Genomic DNA, 16,639 nt, shown 5'->3' on the forward strand with positions numbered 1-16,639 from the left:
ATCTATCAAATAAAATCTTCCGTTTTTTTGAAAGCCAGTGACATTGACCTCTTTGTTTTTCTACAAACAGGATATTCCTTCTTTCAACTCTAGGAGTTCTCTTTGGCTAGCCCCCATGCCTGAAATGCTCTCCTTTCTCTATTCTAGCCCTTGATCTCCCTGGCTTCTTTTAAGTCACAACTAAAATTCCACCTCTTAAAGGAAGCTTTCCCTGCTCAGTCTTATTTCCAATACTTTCCCTCTGTCCATTATTTCCTAATTATCCTTTATATAGCTTGCATTTTCTATATTTATTTGTATGTTGTCTTTCTCACCTCCCCACCCCCATTAGATGGTAAACTCGTTGAAAGCAGGGACTGTCTTTTACTTTTTTGTACCTCAGTGCTTAACACAGGGACTGATACACAGTAGGCATTTGATAGATGTTGACTGACAGAAAGAACTAGAAAAATCAACAAGGCAAGTATCTGGGTGCTTGGTGCTTTTGAAGCACTGGCATTTATTAGGCTTAAATTGACACACAAGAATATGGAAAGAATACTTGGGGATATTTTTTCCTTAGCAACATAGATGAGGACATAGCAAGAACACACTCACAGCCATCCACATGCTTACTCACGCTTTCCCACACTCAGACATTTTACCCTGTTCTTTTCATTAGGGTCAATTTAAAAAAAAATACAAGAAAAGCATTGTGAAAAGGGGAGAAAAAACATCAAACTTAGTATCAATAAAATAAAAAGCTCTTAACCAGCAGATACACTGGTTTTATTACCTATTATTACTTAATTAGAATTCCTATTTATAAATAAATAGTACCAGTAAAATATTACATCTGAAGAACCCTGCAATAGTTTTACTTACAAACTTTTTTTTTACCATTTTATGCTCTTTAAAAAAAAAATCCCACCACCACCCAACATAGTTTGTTTCCTTTTGGCATTACTGTGGTTTCTTTGGAAATAAAGAATTTGAAAAGAAGACAGTGTCTTGCAAAATCTTCCATTTTTGAAGGCAGGGCAAGTGGGTTGAAGGGCAGGGAATAGAGGCTGAAGTCTTGACTGGATTTCTTTTTGGTCAGTAAGTGAATTTATTTTGGCTTTTCTTTGTCTTCTGTCAACTCCTGAGCTGGTGCTTTGTCCTTTCCATCAACTCCTGAGCTGGTGGTCTGTCTCTTCTGTCAACTCCTGAACTAGTAATCCTCTTATCATTGAAGTTCTGCCCAAGTTGAAACCACCATATTTTATTTTCTGCCAAAGCAACACATTTCCCATCAACCCACATTTCAATGTGGGTTGACTATAAAGAGAGAAAGTAGGAAAGAAAACAAGGTCTTTTGAAAGAAACATCTCCAGGCCTAGACAGGAATAGCTTTCTTAGTCCCATTGGCAAGTCAAAAGGGAGTGTCAGATTTATTATACAGGTCAAACACAAAGGTTGTAGTAGATATTTGCAGAAACAGCACATGTCAGAGGTAGATACCTATCTTTCTTAGTTAAGGGGAATGTGGGTTTTGGGTGGGAGGGAGAAGAAGAAATAAGAGATGATTAAAAAAAAACAATAACCCATACACAAGCACACTTTGTAATACATCCTGTCTAGGTTTCCCTGCACCCAAAAAGGGACCGGGTCCCTTTACGAGAAGAAAAAGAAAAAATATATTATCATTTATCATATCGCAATGTTACCATTACCACCAAGGGATTAGGGCCAGGAAACAAAAGATCCAATGCTCCCAGGATGTAGAACTCTGTGATAAGAGAGTCAGGAAGAATAGGAAGGATGTCTGAAGACCAGAAGGGAGACATTAGAAAGTAAGCTCTCTGAGGGCAGGAACTGTTTTGCTTCTTTTCTTTTCTTTCCTTTTTTTGTTTTTTATTTTTTATATGTCTCTTTATCACCAGCACCTAGGATAGTGCCACCTACATCACAGGCACTTCATAAAGGTTGATTAATTGACTATGTTTTAAGAAGAGACGTACCAAGGACTAAACAGTGTCTGAGGCAAGTGATTAAAAAAAAAGGTTGATATTCATTATCAAGAGTTGGGGGTAAAGGAAAAACAAAGACCCTGAAACGCTGCCATGAATCAAGGCCACTGTTGGGAGGAGGTTGAAGGTCAATGAGGAACAAAGGAAAATGAAGGAAGAGCTCATTGAAGTCTCCAATTGAAATTGTTTCTTTATCTCAGCTAACACAGTGCTTCTTATAGAGTAGGCACTTTAAAATGTTGTCTCCCCCATTAGAAAGTGAGTTTCTTGAGGTTAGAGATTGTTTTGCCTTTTTTTGTATCCTCAGCAATTAACACAGTGTCTAGCACATTGTAAATATTTAATACATGTTTCTTGACTTGATGTGTTAATTTTGATTGATTGCAAGAGCTTTCTATGCCCTTTAAATCAGGGCACCCTGGGGCCAAGCCCTAGTTGGCCTACCCTAGTTACAACTCTGATGTTGAGATGAAGAAATACAACTCAGGCCTCAGGATAGATGGATTTGGAAGGTAAGAGGAGATGGAATCATGGAGAAGGTTTTTTTGGTGGGGTTGGGCTTTTTGGGAGGTGGGGGTGAGTTTTTGAAACAAAACAAAGAAGTCACATTTTTTGAATTGTGGTTTCAAATCAGCGTCCAACTAGCACAAGGGCCCAGTTTGATGAAATCTTGCCAAAGGGGGTTTCTGTCTTTCATCCTCCCATTTCTTTTATGTCTGCCATCATAGTCCCTTGTTCAGTCTTAGCTGTTCTCACTCCACTCTGGCACCATGCCCACCCCATGGACAGAGTGGTACTGATGAGGAGAGAGGGTTCGAGGTACCCCATGGGAGTATAGGAACTCAGTTGGCTGTATGCTGCCAGGGGACTGGAGGCTGGTCTGCGGCCCACACTGCCGAACCACAGGCTGATGGGAGACAGACGTCTGGTGCTGGAACATGCTCTCCCCAAGTTGGGGGGAACTGTGATTGGCCACCCCAGCCAAACGGGGCACCAAGGGCCCTGAAGTGAAGTGGGCTGAGAAATGCTGGTAGGGAAGTCTATCCACAGACTGCATGGCGGTCACTGTGCAGCTGCTGTAGGAAGGCATGGCGGGCCATGTGTTACAGCTAATGTCTTCCAGGCTGGGCACAGAGTCTGTGGGGGGAGCAGAGCTAGCATACATGCAAGCCTGGCGCTGGGCAGATTCAGTCCTGTAGGAGGGATTCAGCCCCTGCTGCTGGGAGTAACTGGAGCGATAGAAGGGGTCCTCTTCGGTGGGGGAGGTCTCCATGTAGGGTTTTTTGTAGGGATGCTCAGTGGTGGAACATTCCTCATCTGCTAAAAGACAAGAAAGTGAATACACACAGGACCCTGAGTCAGGCGAAGGACAGTTAGGGAGAGGTGGCAATAGCAGCCCTCAGTATGGACTGGGTAAGGGATAAGCAGAAGGATTCATGGATCATGAATATTAATCACAGGCTTATATCTGGGATGTATTTCAGGGGTCATTCTGTCTAACTTGCTCATTTTATAGAAAAGTTAAGTAATTTATTGCCCAAGGACTTATAGGTTGCAGAAGCGCCACATAACAAAAGCTCACTGGTTGGTTAGGAAGTTTGACTTTGGATCCTAGTATAACAGTGGCCATTTCCACTATGTTATGGATGATCTAGCAAAGGTTATACCCAAAGGTCTGGATTTAGAGATCACCTAGACCAAACACCTCATTTTACAGCTGTGGAAACTAAGACCCAAAGATGAGCTAATAAGATCACACGATTTAGTTCTGGAAAGTCATCTGGTCCAATTTTACAGACCAAGAAACTGAGTCCAGAAGGGAAATGAAGGGAAGGAAGGAGAAGGCAGAGTAGGAAAGGAGAGGGATGAGGAGGGGAGAAGACTGGAATGAGGAGAGGAGAGGAGGGGAGAGGAGGGGAGGGGAGGGGAAGGGAGGGGAGGGGAGGGGAGGAGAGGAGAGGGGTGGAGAGGAGAGGAGAGAAATGAAAAGAAGAGAGGAGAGATGATAAGATCCATAGCTTGGAATTTTTTCCATTGTTGCTTGAGTTACAACCATCAAATTTTTCCATTTAACCAGGGCGTTTCCCCTTTGCGATAATAGAAAATACAGCTGCAGGGTACCCTTGGCAGGGAGGGGGAGGAAAATACTACTCAAGAGTTTCTGATCCCCTTCCAAATTTGCTGCAAGTAAAAGAAAGAAAAATAAGAAAGGGGCCAGCACACATTTTGGGAAAATCGTAAAATTATCAATTCCTGTCTTTAATTCACCAGAGATCTGATCCTGATCCTTAGAAGAATGAAATGGCAATTCCCTCATTCAGACTGGCCATTGACCATTTCAAATCCTCTCTAGCTTGAGCAAGGTGTAGGGTTTTGCATTCATGGAAACAAACTTGGATGCAATCTATGGAGATGGATTTTCATTACTGTCTGATGATAGGCATCATGACAAGAACACTAGATTTTTGTCTGGAAGGATGTACAGTTAATCCATCTCCAAAATCTCTGACATCTATGTAACCACAGACAAATCACTTCACCTCTTTCCATACCTATGTCTCCTCACTTGTAAAGAGGAGATTTGCCTCATAGGGTTGTGACAAGAATTGAATGTCACTATGCAGATAATTTTGGGGGGAAAAATGGGCCTGCATAAATTTAACATAATATTAATATAAGTTCCCATTTTTTCCCAGAGAGTGTGGGAGGTTAGTGGAAAGTAGTTAGGATCACTTTTTTTTCAAAGAATATCCATAAAATAGACAAAATAGAGGGAGAACTGAGTCTTTCTGTGAAAAATCAGAAGTCACTCCAGTACCCCAAATTTCCAAGACTCATTACTATAAAAAAAGATCTCTTTATTTGATAGTATTGAAAAAAAATGTATCTAGTTGTTTGAATTCTAAATAAATAGAAATCCTAAAACCTAGAAAGGAGTTGAGAATCCATAGTGTTTGAAGTCAAGGATCCTTAGAACAGAAAATGTCAAAGCTAGGAGAGGCTTTCTATGAATCAAAGGATATAAGAGCTGGGCAGAAATTTAGTACATAAAAGATGAAAACTAGGAACAGCTAGGTGGCACAGCCTAGAATCAGGAGGACCTGAGTTCAAATTTGACTTCAGGCACTTAATGCTCACTTAGCTATATGACCTTAGGCAAGTCACTTAGACTCAAAGTCTTGCAAAAAAGAAAATACTAAAAGATCAAAGTTAAAAGGGATATTAAACCACAGTCTATGAGAACATGGAATAGCAGAGCTGAACATAATATTTGAATTTCCCTTCAACACTGAATGTCAAAGATGAAGGAAGGATCTTAGAAAAGAGAATTTGAAACCTGGGAGGGGTCTTAGAACAGACAGTGTCAGAACTGGCAGGGACTTTGAAATAGGGCATCGGAATAGGGAATGGCAGACTGGGAGGGACCTCAGAATGGCAGAGCTGTAAGAAGCCTAAGGTCACAGAACAAAGATGATAGCAAGTATTTCTTAGCTAATTTAGATGTGCAACGTTCTTCACACAAGTTCCAACAATCCTGGGAAGCTTAGACCGTGAGCTCCTTGAGTGAAGAGATCCTCATTGGCCTTTCTATGAATGGCAAGAGATTAACACAAGGCATTTATGTTGTTCTGTCATTTCAGGCACGTCCAACCCCTCATGACATCATTTGGGGTCTTCTTGGCAAAGATCTTAAAGTGGTTTGTCATTTCCTTCCCCAGCTCATTCAGGGTCATGCAGCACATTGATAGTTGAGTGGGGCCATTGATAGAGCATCAGGCAAGATCTGAGTTCTAATCCATTCTCAGCACTTCCTATTTGTGTGATCCTGGAGAAGTCACTTAATCTTGTTTGCCTTAGTTTCCTCATCTGTAAAATGGGTATAATAGCTGCACACACACTCTCCCCCTCCAGGAATTGGTGTGAGGATCAAATGGAATCATACTTTTCATGCTCTTAATGCATAGTAGGTGCTTTATAAATGTTAGTTGTTGGTGTTGTCATAGCTTTGACAACCCTAAGAGGAAGGAACAATAGATATTAATATCTCAGTTTTGCCGAGGAAGAATTGCAGTCCTGGCAAATGATTTCATTTTGGATTCAAGGCCTAGTATAACAATGGAAAGACTACTGGAAAGGGAAGGATGTTAGGATATAAAAATGGACATCAAAGGTTTTTTTGAATAATATGTTCTGAATGCTTCAAAGCATTCTACACACAATATCTCATCTGACCCCCAAAACAGTCCTATAATATAGGTTTTATCTTTCCCACTTTAGAGATGTGGAAACTGAGGCTCCTAGAAATTACTTGACTTGAGACTGAAACCCAATTCTCCTTAACTCCATGTCATAATATCATAGGATTATAGATTTAGAGCTAAAAGGAACTTTAAGAGGTCATCAAGTCCCATTCTTCCATTTTACAGATGAGGAAACTGAGGATGGGAGAGATTAAGTGACTTGCTTCCATCATACAGCTAGTAAGTATCTGAGGCAAAACTGGAATTCAAGTCTTCCTGACTCTAACCTCACCCAATGTATCACTGCACTGAGGAGGACCAGACAAATGGGAGACTGCATTTCAGTCCTTTCACCCGACCTCATTCCTGCTTCTCCTTTTAAAAGCAAACTCATTGAAAGGTTCCTTACTCATTCTGGTGCTTTCAGTGAAATTCTGCCTGCTGGCTGCTATTGTTTGATACTTTAGATGGGGGGGAGGGTCCAAACAAGGGCAGAGCTGCTCTACCTCCCAGTGGCCACTAGAAGAGCCCAGTGGGGGTCTCTCCCAGGCCCCAGCCCTGCCCCCTGCGTGGCCTGGCATTGATAAAAGCTCAATCCACTGGGAGCCAGATAGTCAGGAGACAGTAGAGGCCAAACACAAGGCCTCCATCCATCCCTTTGACCAGCTCTGGCCCTTTCCCATCACCCGGCCCCAGCTCAGGAGAACACTGGCAAAGAGATAGTTGTCTCCTCAGTGACAATGAGGGGAAATGAGATAATGGAGATGCCTGGGGGTGGGGAAACCACCCAAGGAGGCATCACTTAACAGGGGTTCCAAACTAGAAGGAAATTTCTGCTGATTCCTTATCACCTTACAGTGTGGACGCCCATGATGAATGGGCTGGAGTTGTCTGGACACAGAGCAGTCGGAGATGGACTGGAATGCTGCCTGTCACTTCTCTGGGACAGGCAAGACAGTGGGGTGAGAAGGGCAGAGATTTCTAAGGCTAAGGCAGGCAGGCATGGAGTCTGAGATGCACTGTTAAGGAACTGTCTAGTCACCAAAGCAGTGGCCTCCTTACCTTTATCAATGGATATTAGAGTTTAAATCATAGGATCTTAGAATGGGAAGGAATCATTGGGTTCTTCACTTTTACAGTCAAGGAAGCTGAGACACAGTGAAGCAAATGGACTTGCCCAAGATCACAGTGTCATAGTTTTAGAGTTGAAAGGGACTTGAAAGGCCATCAAGTCCAATTTCCTCCTTTTTTTTGGTGAGGAAACTGAGGCCAACAGGTTAAATAATTTACCCAAAGACAGAGGTAGAAAGGAAACAGTTAAGACTCTGATTTGAAATTTAACAACTGACTCTCTTGTCAATCTGCTTTGGTTCAAAAAATCTAATTTGTAACATTTCCCAATTTCCAAAGTGCAAATGCTCATAGTAAAATTTAACAGCTTATTTCTCTGAAACCAGTCTGAGTTGACTCCAGCTCACACCCTATAGGAAGACATCTAAGTTATCTGGCCCAGATTCTCTAACTCTGAACTCAACAATCATTCTACTACCTGCTTCTCCTATCACTAGCCAAAATCATGATACAACAGCAAGACTTCAAGATTTGAGGCCACAGAGCCTGAATAATTAATTAACTGTGACTCTGAGCAAGTCACACAAACTCTGAACCTCAGATTCTTTCTGATGAAATTGAAAGGTTTTTAGCTAACTAAGGGGACCCCAAAGGCACCTTCCTGCTCAAAGTCTGTTGGTTGCCATCGTTTGATTCTTTGGGGAGGAGGGAGCAATCCAAACAAGGACAAACTGTTCTACCTCCCAGTGGTCAGTGAAGGAGCCCAATGTGGGGGGGGATCTCTCTGAGACCCTGTCCCTTTTAATAATCATTTTAATTCTTAAACTGAATCTTGGAAAAATTTGCCCCAGCTTAACAAAGACAATACTTCTTAACATCAAGTTTGCATTCATCCATTAGATATTCAAAGATTTCCAAATGGATTTAGAAGAATTTGTTTATATTCATGTCACTGTAAATATTTAATCTATAAAGGGCATGGATTTCTTTTTTAAATTCCTTCTTCCCCTTCATTTGGTCTGGTATTAATTTAATCAATCATGTTTTATAATTCAAACCTTGTGACTCTTTGTAGGGGGCCCCCAGAGACCCCTCTCTCCAGTCCTGAGTCAGGATGGACCACAATAGAGTCTGGAATACTAGATAGGGGCTCCATGGCCAATGAGCAAAGGACATAAAAGATGGCAAACTTAAAATAGACCCCCAACTAAGGTCTTAGAAGGATTCCTTTATCAGGTTCATCTGCTGAGAAAAATCTCTTCCACCTCTGCTCTGTAGAACAGCTCAAACAGTCGCTCAGAAAGGAGACTCAGAAATATTTGTGTACATGTGTCAGAGTAGATAGGCTGGGAACATTGCCAGGGAGCCTTTTCAAGTGATATTGTTCAGGCTTTTAAGGTTTGGATCATTCAGATGTGCACCAGGTAAGCTGGGAACCTCTGGGAACAAGGTCTTGATCTGAGGGGATTCTAGATCCAGAACAATTCCCAGACCAAGCTGGCTTTTGGAGGTGAGGTTAGGGGCTAGGAGAAGATACATGGATTCTTCTAGAAGCTGGATTCCAAGAAGAAAATCACACTTGAACCAAAGTCACTGTGTTAGGGAATTGAAAACAAAACAAAACATGAAAACAGCTAGCAGTAGTTGGGAGACTGTAACTTTCTCACAGAGATGGGGACATGACTGACTTTAACTATAGATCTCTGATCAGAGAAAACCAAACTGGAGAGCACCCTGGATCTACAAACTGGTATCAATATTTCTGTCTACTATAGGCAATTAGATGAAGCACTAGTCACGATCATCTGAGCTCAAATTCAGCTTCAGACACTCATTAGCCATGTGATCCTGGCAAGTCACTTCATCTTTGCTTCCCTTAATCTACTGGAGAATGAACTGCCAAACCATTCTACTATCTTTGCCAAGAAAATTCCACAGACAGCACAGTCCATGGGGTCACGAAGTGTCAGACATGACTGAATGAGTGTCCAACAATAACATTACCTACTATCTCATACTAGAATGCAAGCTACTTGAGGAGAGGGATCATTTATTCCATGGTGTTTCTATTCCCAGCACTGAATACACCGTAGGAAATTGCTAATAATTTGCTGAATTAAATTGGATTGGATTAGAAACAGGAGTGTGCTGGTAAATAAATGTTTAATGACCAGATCTGGGGGGGGGGGGGGGGGGGCTGGGGCATGTATGCATTTTTAAAACTAAATTTGCATCTTAACATTTTCTCCATCATTTCCTATAAATTTAGACAATCAATAAAACAATGAATCAAGCCTTGATATGAAGCACTTGCCAAAATCTGTGATGCAAATGCTGGTACTGAACATTTAACATTTAACACTTAACAATAGGCTCTCTCTCAGGGCAGCTAGGTGGCACAGTGAATAGAGAATGGAGTCACGAAGACCTGAGTTCAAATGTGACCTCAAACACTTAATAAAGACCTAGCTGAGTGGCCTTGGGTAAGCCACTTAACCCCATTGCCTTGCAAAGCAAAACAAAACAAAACAAAACAAAACAAAACAAAACAATAGGCTCTCTTGAGTCAGTTTCATCTGATTCCCCCACGCCTCAGTTTTGGATATTGTTTATCTGACCCAGATTCTCCAACTAAGGAGCTGTGCTTAGAGATATTTCTTTCTATTTTTGTGACTTTCCATCCAGTGGGTATTTAATAAATGCTTGTTGATTGATGACTATCTCATGGTCACAAAAGATAGAAAGAATCTGAAGGAGGATTTGAACCCAGATTCTCTTGACTTCTAGCCAGGTAAAGCCCAGTTCACTCTACCAGTCCAAAGAAGCTTGAACAAGACACCTGTTCCTTATTCCTGAATGGTTTCCTGAATGAAATTGAATATCCCCATAACTCATGACCCATGACATATGAAGAATAAGAACAAAAAGAAGAGGGAAAAGAAAAGAAGAGGAAATAGAAGAGGAAGGAGAAAGAGGAGGAAGAGGAGAAAGAGGAAGAAGAAGAAAAAGAAGAAGAAGAAGAAGAAAGAAGAAGCAGAAGCTAACATTTATGAAGTAATTTTATATTTGAAAAGTTCTATTATTTGATCCATATGACAACCCTGGGGTCTAATAAGTGTTATTAAAAATGTGACTAGGGAATCTCAGAAAGAATAAGTGATATCCCCATGGTCACACAACTAATAAATATCAGAGGTATTACCAGAACTCTGGAGTCCCAACCCAGAATGCTATACCATACAAAACAGCCATTTCATACAAATGAGTTTTAGTCTGGGCATGACTGTAGAAGCTTATCTTAAACAATGTAGCATTATGGGAAGAGCCCTGGTATAGGAGAGCCAAAAGATCTGGTTTCTAGTGGAGTTCTAGCTCTGCAATTCTCTGGTCTCAGATAAATCATTTCCCTTCTCTTAGCCTCAGTTTCCTCTCTTGGAAAACAGATTCAATGATCTCTCTAAATTATAATTCCAGATAGTGTTTTAGAAACCAGGTGCTTTTGTATTCATTTTGTTGGCTTTTTTCTTTTCTTTTTTATCCTCAATACAGTGCTCGTATACAACTGGTACTTAATAAAAACTTCTTGATTGCCAAAAACCTCATCTAACTTTGGCTGTCATGGTAGCTCAAGAGTCTATGCCCGTTCATCTTTCTTTGGGAAACCTGCTGGCTCTGAGGGAGTGTGATCTCCCAGATAATCTCTCATGTTCCTTTAGCCTTCCTTACTACTTCCCTCATGGTGGTTGCTGTTGTAGGTATTCTTTCTTTTCCTTAGTCTCTGCTAGCTATTACAACCTTTTTTATCCTGAATAAAAGTAAGATATTTGCCAAGCTCTCCAAAATGAGTGAGGAAAGGAATATTGATTTGAGAAGGAGTAAAGAGCATCATGGAATAAGGAAGGATTGGGAAAGGACAGAAGGGAGGAGAGAAGTAATGGGGAGCAATTATGGCGGGGAGAGAAGGCTTACCTTTTCTCTTGGTGCAATGATAAATCTGTCCATGATCCTGGGACAGTGGATATGGGTTGGGAGGGGGCAGCAGGTCCTGGGAAGTACTGGAGACACCATTCTCACACTGGTACTGGGACCCCAAATTAGAAGAGGCTGAGAGAACTCTGGCCTCCCCACTGAAGGGGCTATGGTTGGCAGCAACCTTCTGTCTCACTGTACTCCTGGGAACCACAGGGTACTCTTTACTGGAAAACACAAGGGTGTTTAAAATACATTGGGTTCACTTTAAAAACTGATTTTTGATCTTTGGTCTAGAAAATATATAGAGATATAAAATGCAAATACTGAAAATATGAGAAAAAGTAACACAGATAGGGTCAGTCTCACAGACTAGATACACCCCTTTCTTCTCAATTAAACAATTATAAGCATAATGTATTATGGAGAGGGCTATTAGGCATTTTTCTTGTTTGTCCTTGGTGGTGAAGTCTGACTCCTGGGCAAATTGGATTGAAGGGAAGCAGAACTGTATAATGTCATGGAATTCCAGTGGCAAGACAAAAATCAAGACAATTGGTGATTGCCCAGGATGCGATGGGTGACCTTGGCATCTCCAATGTTTGACCAAACTCTAAGTGATCCACAGCACCAGCTTCAGTTGCCTTCATGGAATTTGGAAGAAATTGTTTTCATCCTCCTAACACACCAAGGGAAGCCTTCTCATATTTGGGGTGTCCAGGAAAGATTACACCTCTGGTGGAAGGGTGTCCACCTCCACCCAACTCTCATCTATGGCTCCAAAAAATTTTAGTTTGCCCGGCAGTCACATCACAGAGAAAGCCATCACAGAAGATGGATTAAATCAAGTTGAGGATAAAGCAAAGAACTTCAAACCCACCAGTGAGTTTTTTTTTTGGGGGGTGTTTGTGTGTGTAAATACAGCCATGAAGGTAACTGACTCAGCTTTCTATCTAACATAAGAAGCCCTGACTTCAAATTTGACTTCAGACACTTAGTAGTCATGTGATCCTAGGCAAGTCGCTTAACCATGCTTGCCTCAGTTTCCTCAGCTGTAAAAAGAACTGGAGAATGACTTAAAAAACCACAACAAAACTAGGATCACAACATCCTTTACCTCCCAAGGTGGATGACCAATTGAGTTTGCACACAAAAAGGCTTTGCAAACTTATCTAAATTCTAGCTATTATAATTATCTTTCTTGCCCATAGTTGTCTGCATGCTGTATGAGTTCCTTAAAGGCATAGACTATTTGTTTGTTCTTTTTCTTTTCTTTTTTCACCTGAACCTAGTACAGGGTCTGATATTTAGTGGCCTCTTAAATGTTGGTGGATTTGGTGTCTTGTCCTGGCTGCTGAATAGTTATCATTTTCCACCACTTCTGAGACTAAGGAATTCCATACTAATTTAATACACTTTATCATAATCTCTAAGAACCTTTCCAGCTCTAATAGCCTAATGTGATCATTTTATAGGTGGGGATACTGAGGCCCAAAAAAGAGAAGTGACTTGCTCAGGGTCACCAGGACATTTGATAAAGAGAAAGGACCAAATCTTTGATCTCCTAATTCTTCTCACTATGTAAAGTAGGCCAGCATTTGATTTATTCTATGTTTCTCAAACTTGGAGAGGGGGGAGAGCCAAGTTCTACCATGTTTCCTTTGCCTGTGGCCTTCAAATGTTTATATTTTTACTCCTATGAACTCCTAGCCCTTGTTGAGGTTCCATACATCATCCAGATGTGTCCCCTGAAACCTCTTGGTGCTAAAGAGGGGGGTAGTTGGGGGCAGGGGAGAGCAGATAGATTTCTCTGACCTAAAAGGTCAACAGCAAAGTTTCCATTTGTAGCTGTCTCTGAAGAAGGGATCTTCCCTGGAAGCCACAAACTCTTTCTCATTCACATTTGTCCAGGATACCTTTCAACCAAATACTGAATCATGGAGAAATTCTGCAACATTTCAGATGATTAGATATTAGGAGGCCCCTCATTCTGATACTTCAATTGCTGTTGATATCCTAAATTCTCTTAAAGGAGTCATTGACCTTCTCTAAGATGGTCTCTTCTTTGGTCAAACAAGGAGACTGGATTAGGTATGGTTTAAAGATCCTCCCAGCTCTGACATTCTCTCTTCTAAGACCCCTTTCATCACTGACATTCCCTGTTCTGAAGCCCCTCCCAATCCTGGCATTTTCTGCTCTAAGTTCCCTCCCAACTCTGATATTCCTTGTTCTTAGACCTCTCTCACTCTGACATTCCCTATTCTAAGGTCCCTTCCATTGCTAACAATTCCTTGTTCTAAGGCCCCTCCCAGCTCTGACATCCCCCTGTTCTCAATGTCCTACTAATGATGTTCCTTATTCTAAAGTTCCTCCCAGCTCGAACATTCCTTGTTCTGAAGCTTCCCTAGAACTGTTATTCTCCATTCTAAAGACATTGTCCTGCTGTATTTTAAGGGCTATCTCATCTCTTCTATTCCCTGCTGGTAACCCTATGCATTCTGCCACTTTATGATTAAAACCTAACCCACAATGATTCCAAAAAGAACCACCCTTTAGGGCTAGATGGTTTAATGGAATGAATTTGGTTTAATATGCCTCAGTCAGATGTGCCTCTAACTCCCACTTTGTATGTTTTTTCCATTACACAGTTTGAACTACACAAACACACACACACACACACACACACACACTTGTAGGAGCCCATGAACTTTGATAGCAATTATATTAGGCCTATTTAGTTTCAGAGGACGTATTGTTGGCATTCTAGCAAAACTGATGAGTGGGTTGGGGATGAGGACTTCCTTTCTTTTTTTTAATATTGAGATGTTTATTTTTTTTAATTAAGGGAAAATAGCCTGAAAATGTTGGCCCCAAGATTTTACAAGGGACTAAATACATGGAATTCTCAAAGTATAAGGCAATATTACCAAGCTCCAAAATTATGTTCTACAAAGACCAAATCCTGTTTCTGATTATCAAAGTTCCCCTAAGCATAATGGTGGTGGCAGCAGCATAACCAATCCTTACACAGGACCTCTTTCCAAGGAATTCCAACTACCTTCCCAGTACCACCTCACTCATGAAGCTTTTAACAACCTTCCCATTTCTCCAGGATTCTTATCATTTACTCCCTTCCATACTCTCAGTGATCTCATTAGGCTGACATTTTCCAACTTCTAGAAACATGTCTCTACTCCATCATTTCTGTATGTGTCTAATATGAACTCATTTATTTACATGGTGGTCCTCTCTCCTACTCAAATGGGAGCACCTTGAAGACAGGGATGCTTTTCTTTCCATGTAAGGACAATCTTAGCACAGCACAAAAATCACAGCAGATGACTGTTAAATAAATGAATAGAATAGAATAGAATAGAATAGAATAGAATAGAATAGAATAGAATAGAATAGAATAGAATAGATCTCCAGTCTTGGAGATCTGAGCTAGAAGGTGAACGTAGTAATAAAGACCTCAATTTAGGTGTAAAAATGAGAGAGAGGATGGACATGGCAGTGAAGGGTCTCTAGCTGAGTTCCAAACACAACACAAAACAGGGTGAAAATTGACAGGCTCTTTGTTTTATTTTGGCAAAGGATAGGGCAAAGGTTATCTACAACAGAGAAGAACCCAAACCAGATTAAAAAGTAATTGGGAAATGTTTGATAAAGTAATAAGAATATAAAGCATCCTAGATAATGTTAAATTGTGGTCTAAATGTTAAATTCTAAGTCAACATGTGGTCAGCAGGAATTCATTTCTATTTATGTCTTCCCCAAGTGGTATACTCTACTATTCCAGAATTATCTTACTATAGATAGTATGGTACCTGACTTGGAGTCAGTAAGACTCATCATCACAAGTTCAACTCTGGTCTCACTTATTAGCTATGTGATCCTGAGCAAGGCACTTCACCTTCTTTGCCTCAGTTTCCTCACTAGTAAAATGAGCTAAAGAAGGAAATGGCAAAGGATTTTTGCCAAGAAAACCCCAAATGGGGTCATGGAGAGTCACTAAAATGACTAAACAACAATGACAAAAGAGGATTCATAAATTCTGGTTGTTTGAGTCCCAGGACCCAATGGGTAGGTGCTACAGATATTAGCCTCATGTTACAGATAAGGAAACTGAGTCATTTGAACCCATGTCTTCTTGATGATTAATCAAGCAGGCTCTAGTCACCATACCACATTTCTCCTCTATTTAGTTTGTTGAAATTATGTCCATAGGAGGAGAGCTAGGATGAAAAAGATCCTTGACTCCAAGTCATTAGTGTTGAAGTCATCAAGTTTGAAGGAAGTTGAGATTTTTAATGTAAAGAAGAAGAGGCTTGGGGGCTAGGAGAACTCTCTTCAATTTTATGAAATGCTGTGATATGAAATCCTGGGCCACCTAGCTGTTGCTATTAAGCACCCACTGTATGTCAGACATTGGGTCCTACCACAAGTGATGATACAGAGGCAAAAATGAGATTATCCCTACCCTTAAGAAAAGATAATACCCTATCAATATATGAAAAATAAATACAAGAATTTTTTTAGAGGAAAGACAGGATGATCGGTAACAGTTTTTTACAGGAGGTGGCACCTGAGCTAAGGTTCAAAAGAAGCTAAGGATTCCAAGACATGAAACAAGGAAGGAATGTGTTCTAGGCAAGGTTATATAAAGACCAAAAAAAAAAAAAGAGATGGCGTGTCATTTTTCAAGTGAGATAATTTTTAAAAGAACTATGAAAATGTCAGTTGTTCTTGATAAATGAATTGTTCTACCAAGAAAATGAAGATTGAGTGGTTGGAGATCCCCAGTCAACATAAAGTCCAATAATTGCTTTGGTAGCTTTTTTCCATATGCAAGTTGGGTCTCCCATTACCTTGACTCCACACAATGCAAAGATTCAGCTCAACCTAGGAACCAAGAATTTAATCCTGGCCCAGGCTCAAGCCCATAAGATGCCCTCTGCTCACCTTGAACAGGGCTTGTGGACTTGGCCCCCTTTCTGCATTCGTCTTGCATGAGCGGGCCCAGTGAATGCTGTCATTGTTGCCAGGGTTCGAGGTTGTAAAACCTTACAAGGGAATATTGAAACCCCCGACACAACTGCCTGCCTGGCCTGCCTGCTAACGAAGGGACGGGTTCAATGTTCAGACCACAGTGCCTGAATTGACCATTCATGGCAGCAGGTGGCAGGGTCCTGGCGAGTCTCCCCCTGGCAATTACCTTACCCAGTGCTTGGCAGGTTTTTCCATACTAATAGAGAAGCCAGTTGGGGTGAACCAAGAAGACCATAAAACCCCCATTCTAGCCAATCGAGTAAGTCTTCTCACTAACCATTTATTCAGTAAGTTGTTGATTTGTTTTAATGGGGGGGG

General features: G+C 41.0%; 1 protein-coding gene across 1 annotated transcript in view; it reads right to left on the reverse strand.

The window, feature by feature from the left end:
• Window positions 1-362: 362 nt before the first annotated feature.
• The window catches only part of TBX5 (T-box transcription factor 5), a 57,660-nt gene continuing 41,383 nt past the window's right edge, over window positions 363-16,639 (reverse strand). Inside the window, exons 8-9 of the mRNA XM_074205853.1 lie at window positions 11,273-11,499; window positions 363-3,308 (exon numbers count right to left, since the gene is read on the reverse strand). Of these exons, the coding sequence (XP_074061954.1) occupies window positions 2,734-3,308; window positions 11,273-11,499 (802 nt within the window). The 3' untranslated portion in view covers window positions 363-2,733. The remainder of the gene's footprint in view (window positions 3,309-11,272; window positions 11,500-16,639) is intronic.

This window comes from Macrotis lagotis, chromosome X, assembly GCF_037893015.1.
Source record: "Macrotis lagotis isolate mMagLag1 chromosome X, bilby.v1.9.chrom.fasta, whole genome shotgun sequence".
Classification (NCBI taxonomy): Eukaryota; Metazoa; Chordata; class Mammalia; order Peramelemorphia; family Peramelidae; genus Macrotis; species Macrotis lagotis.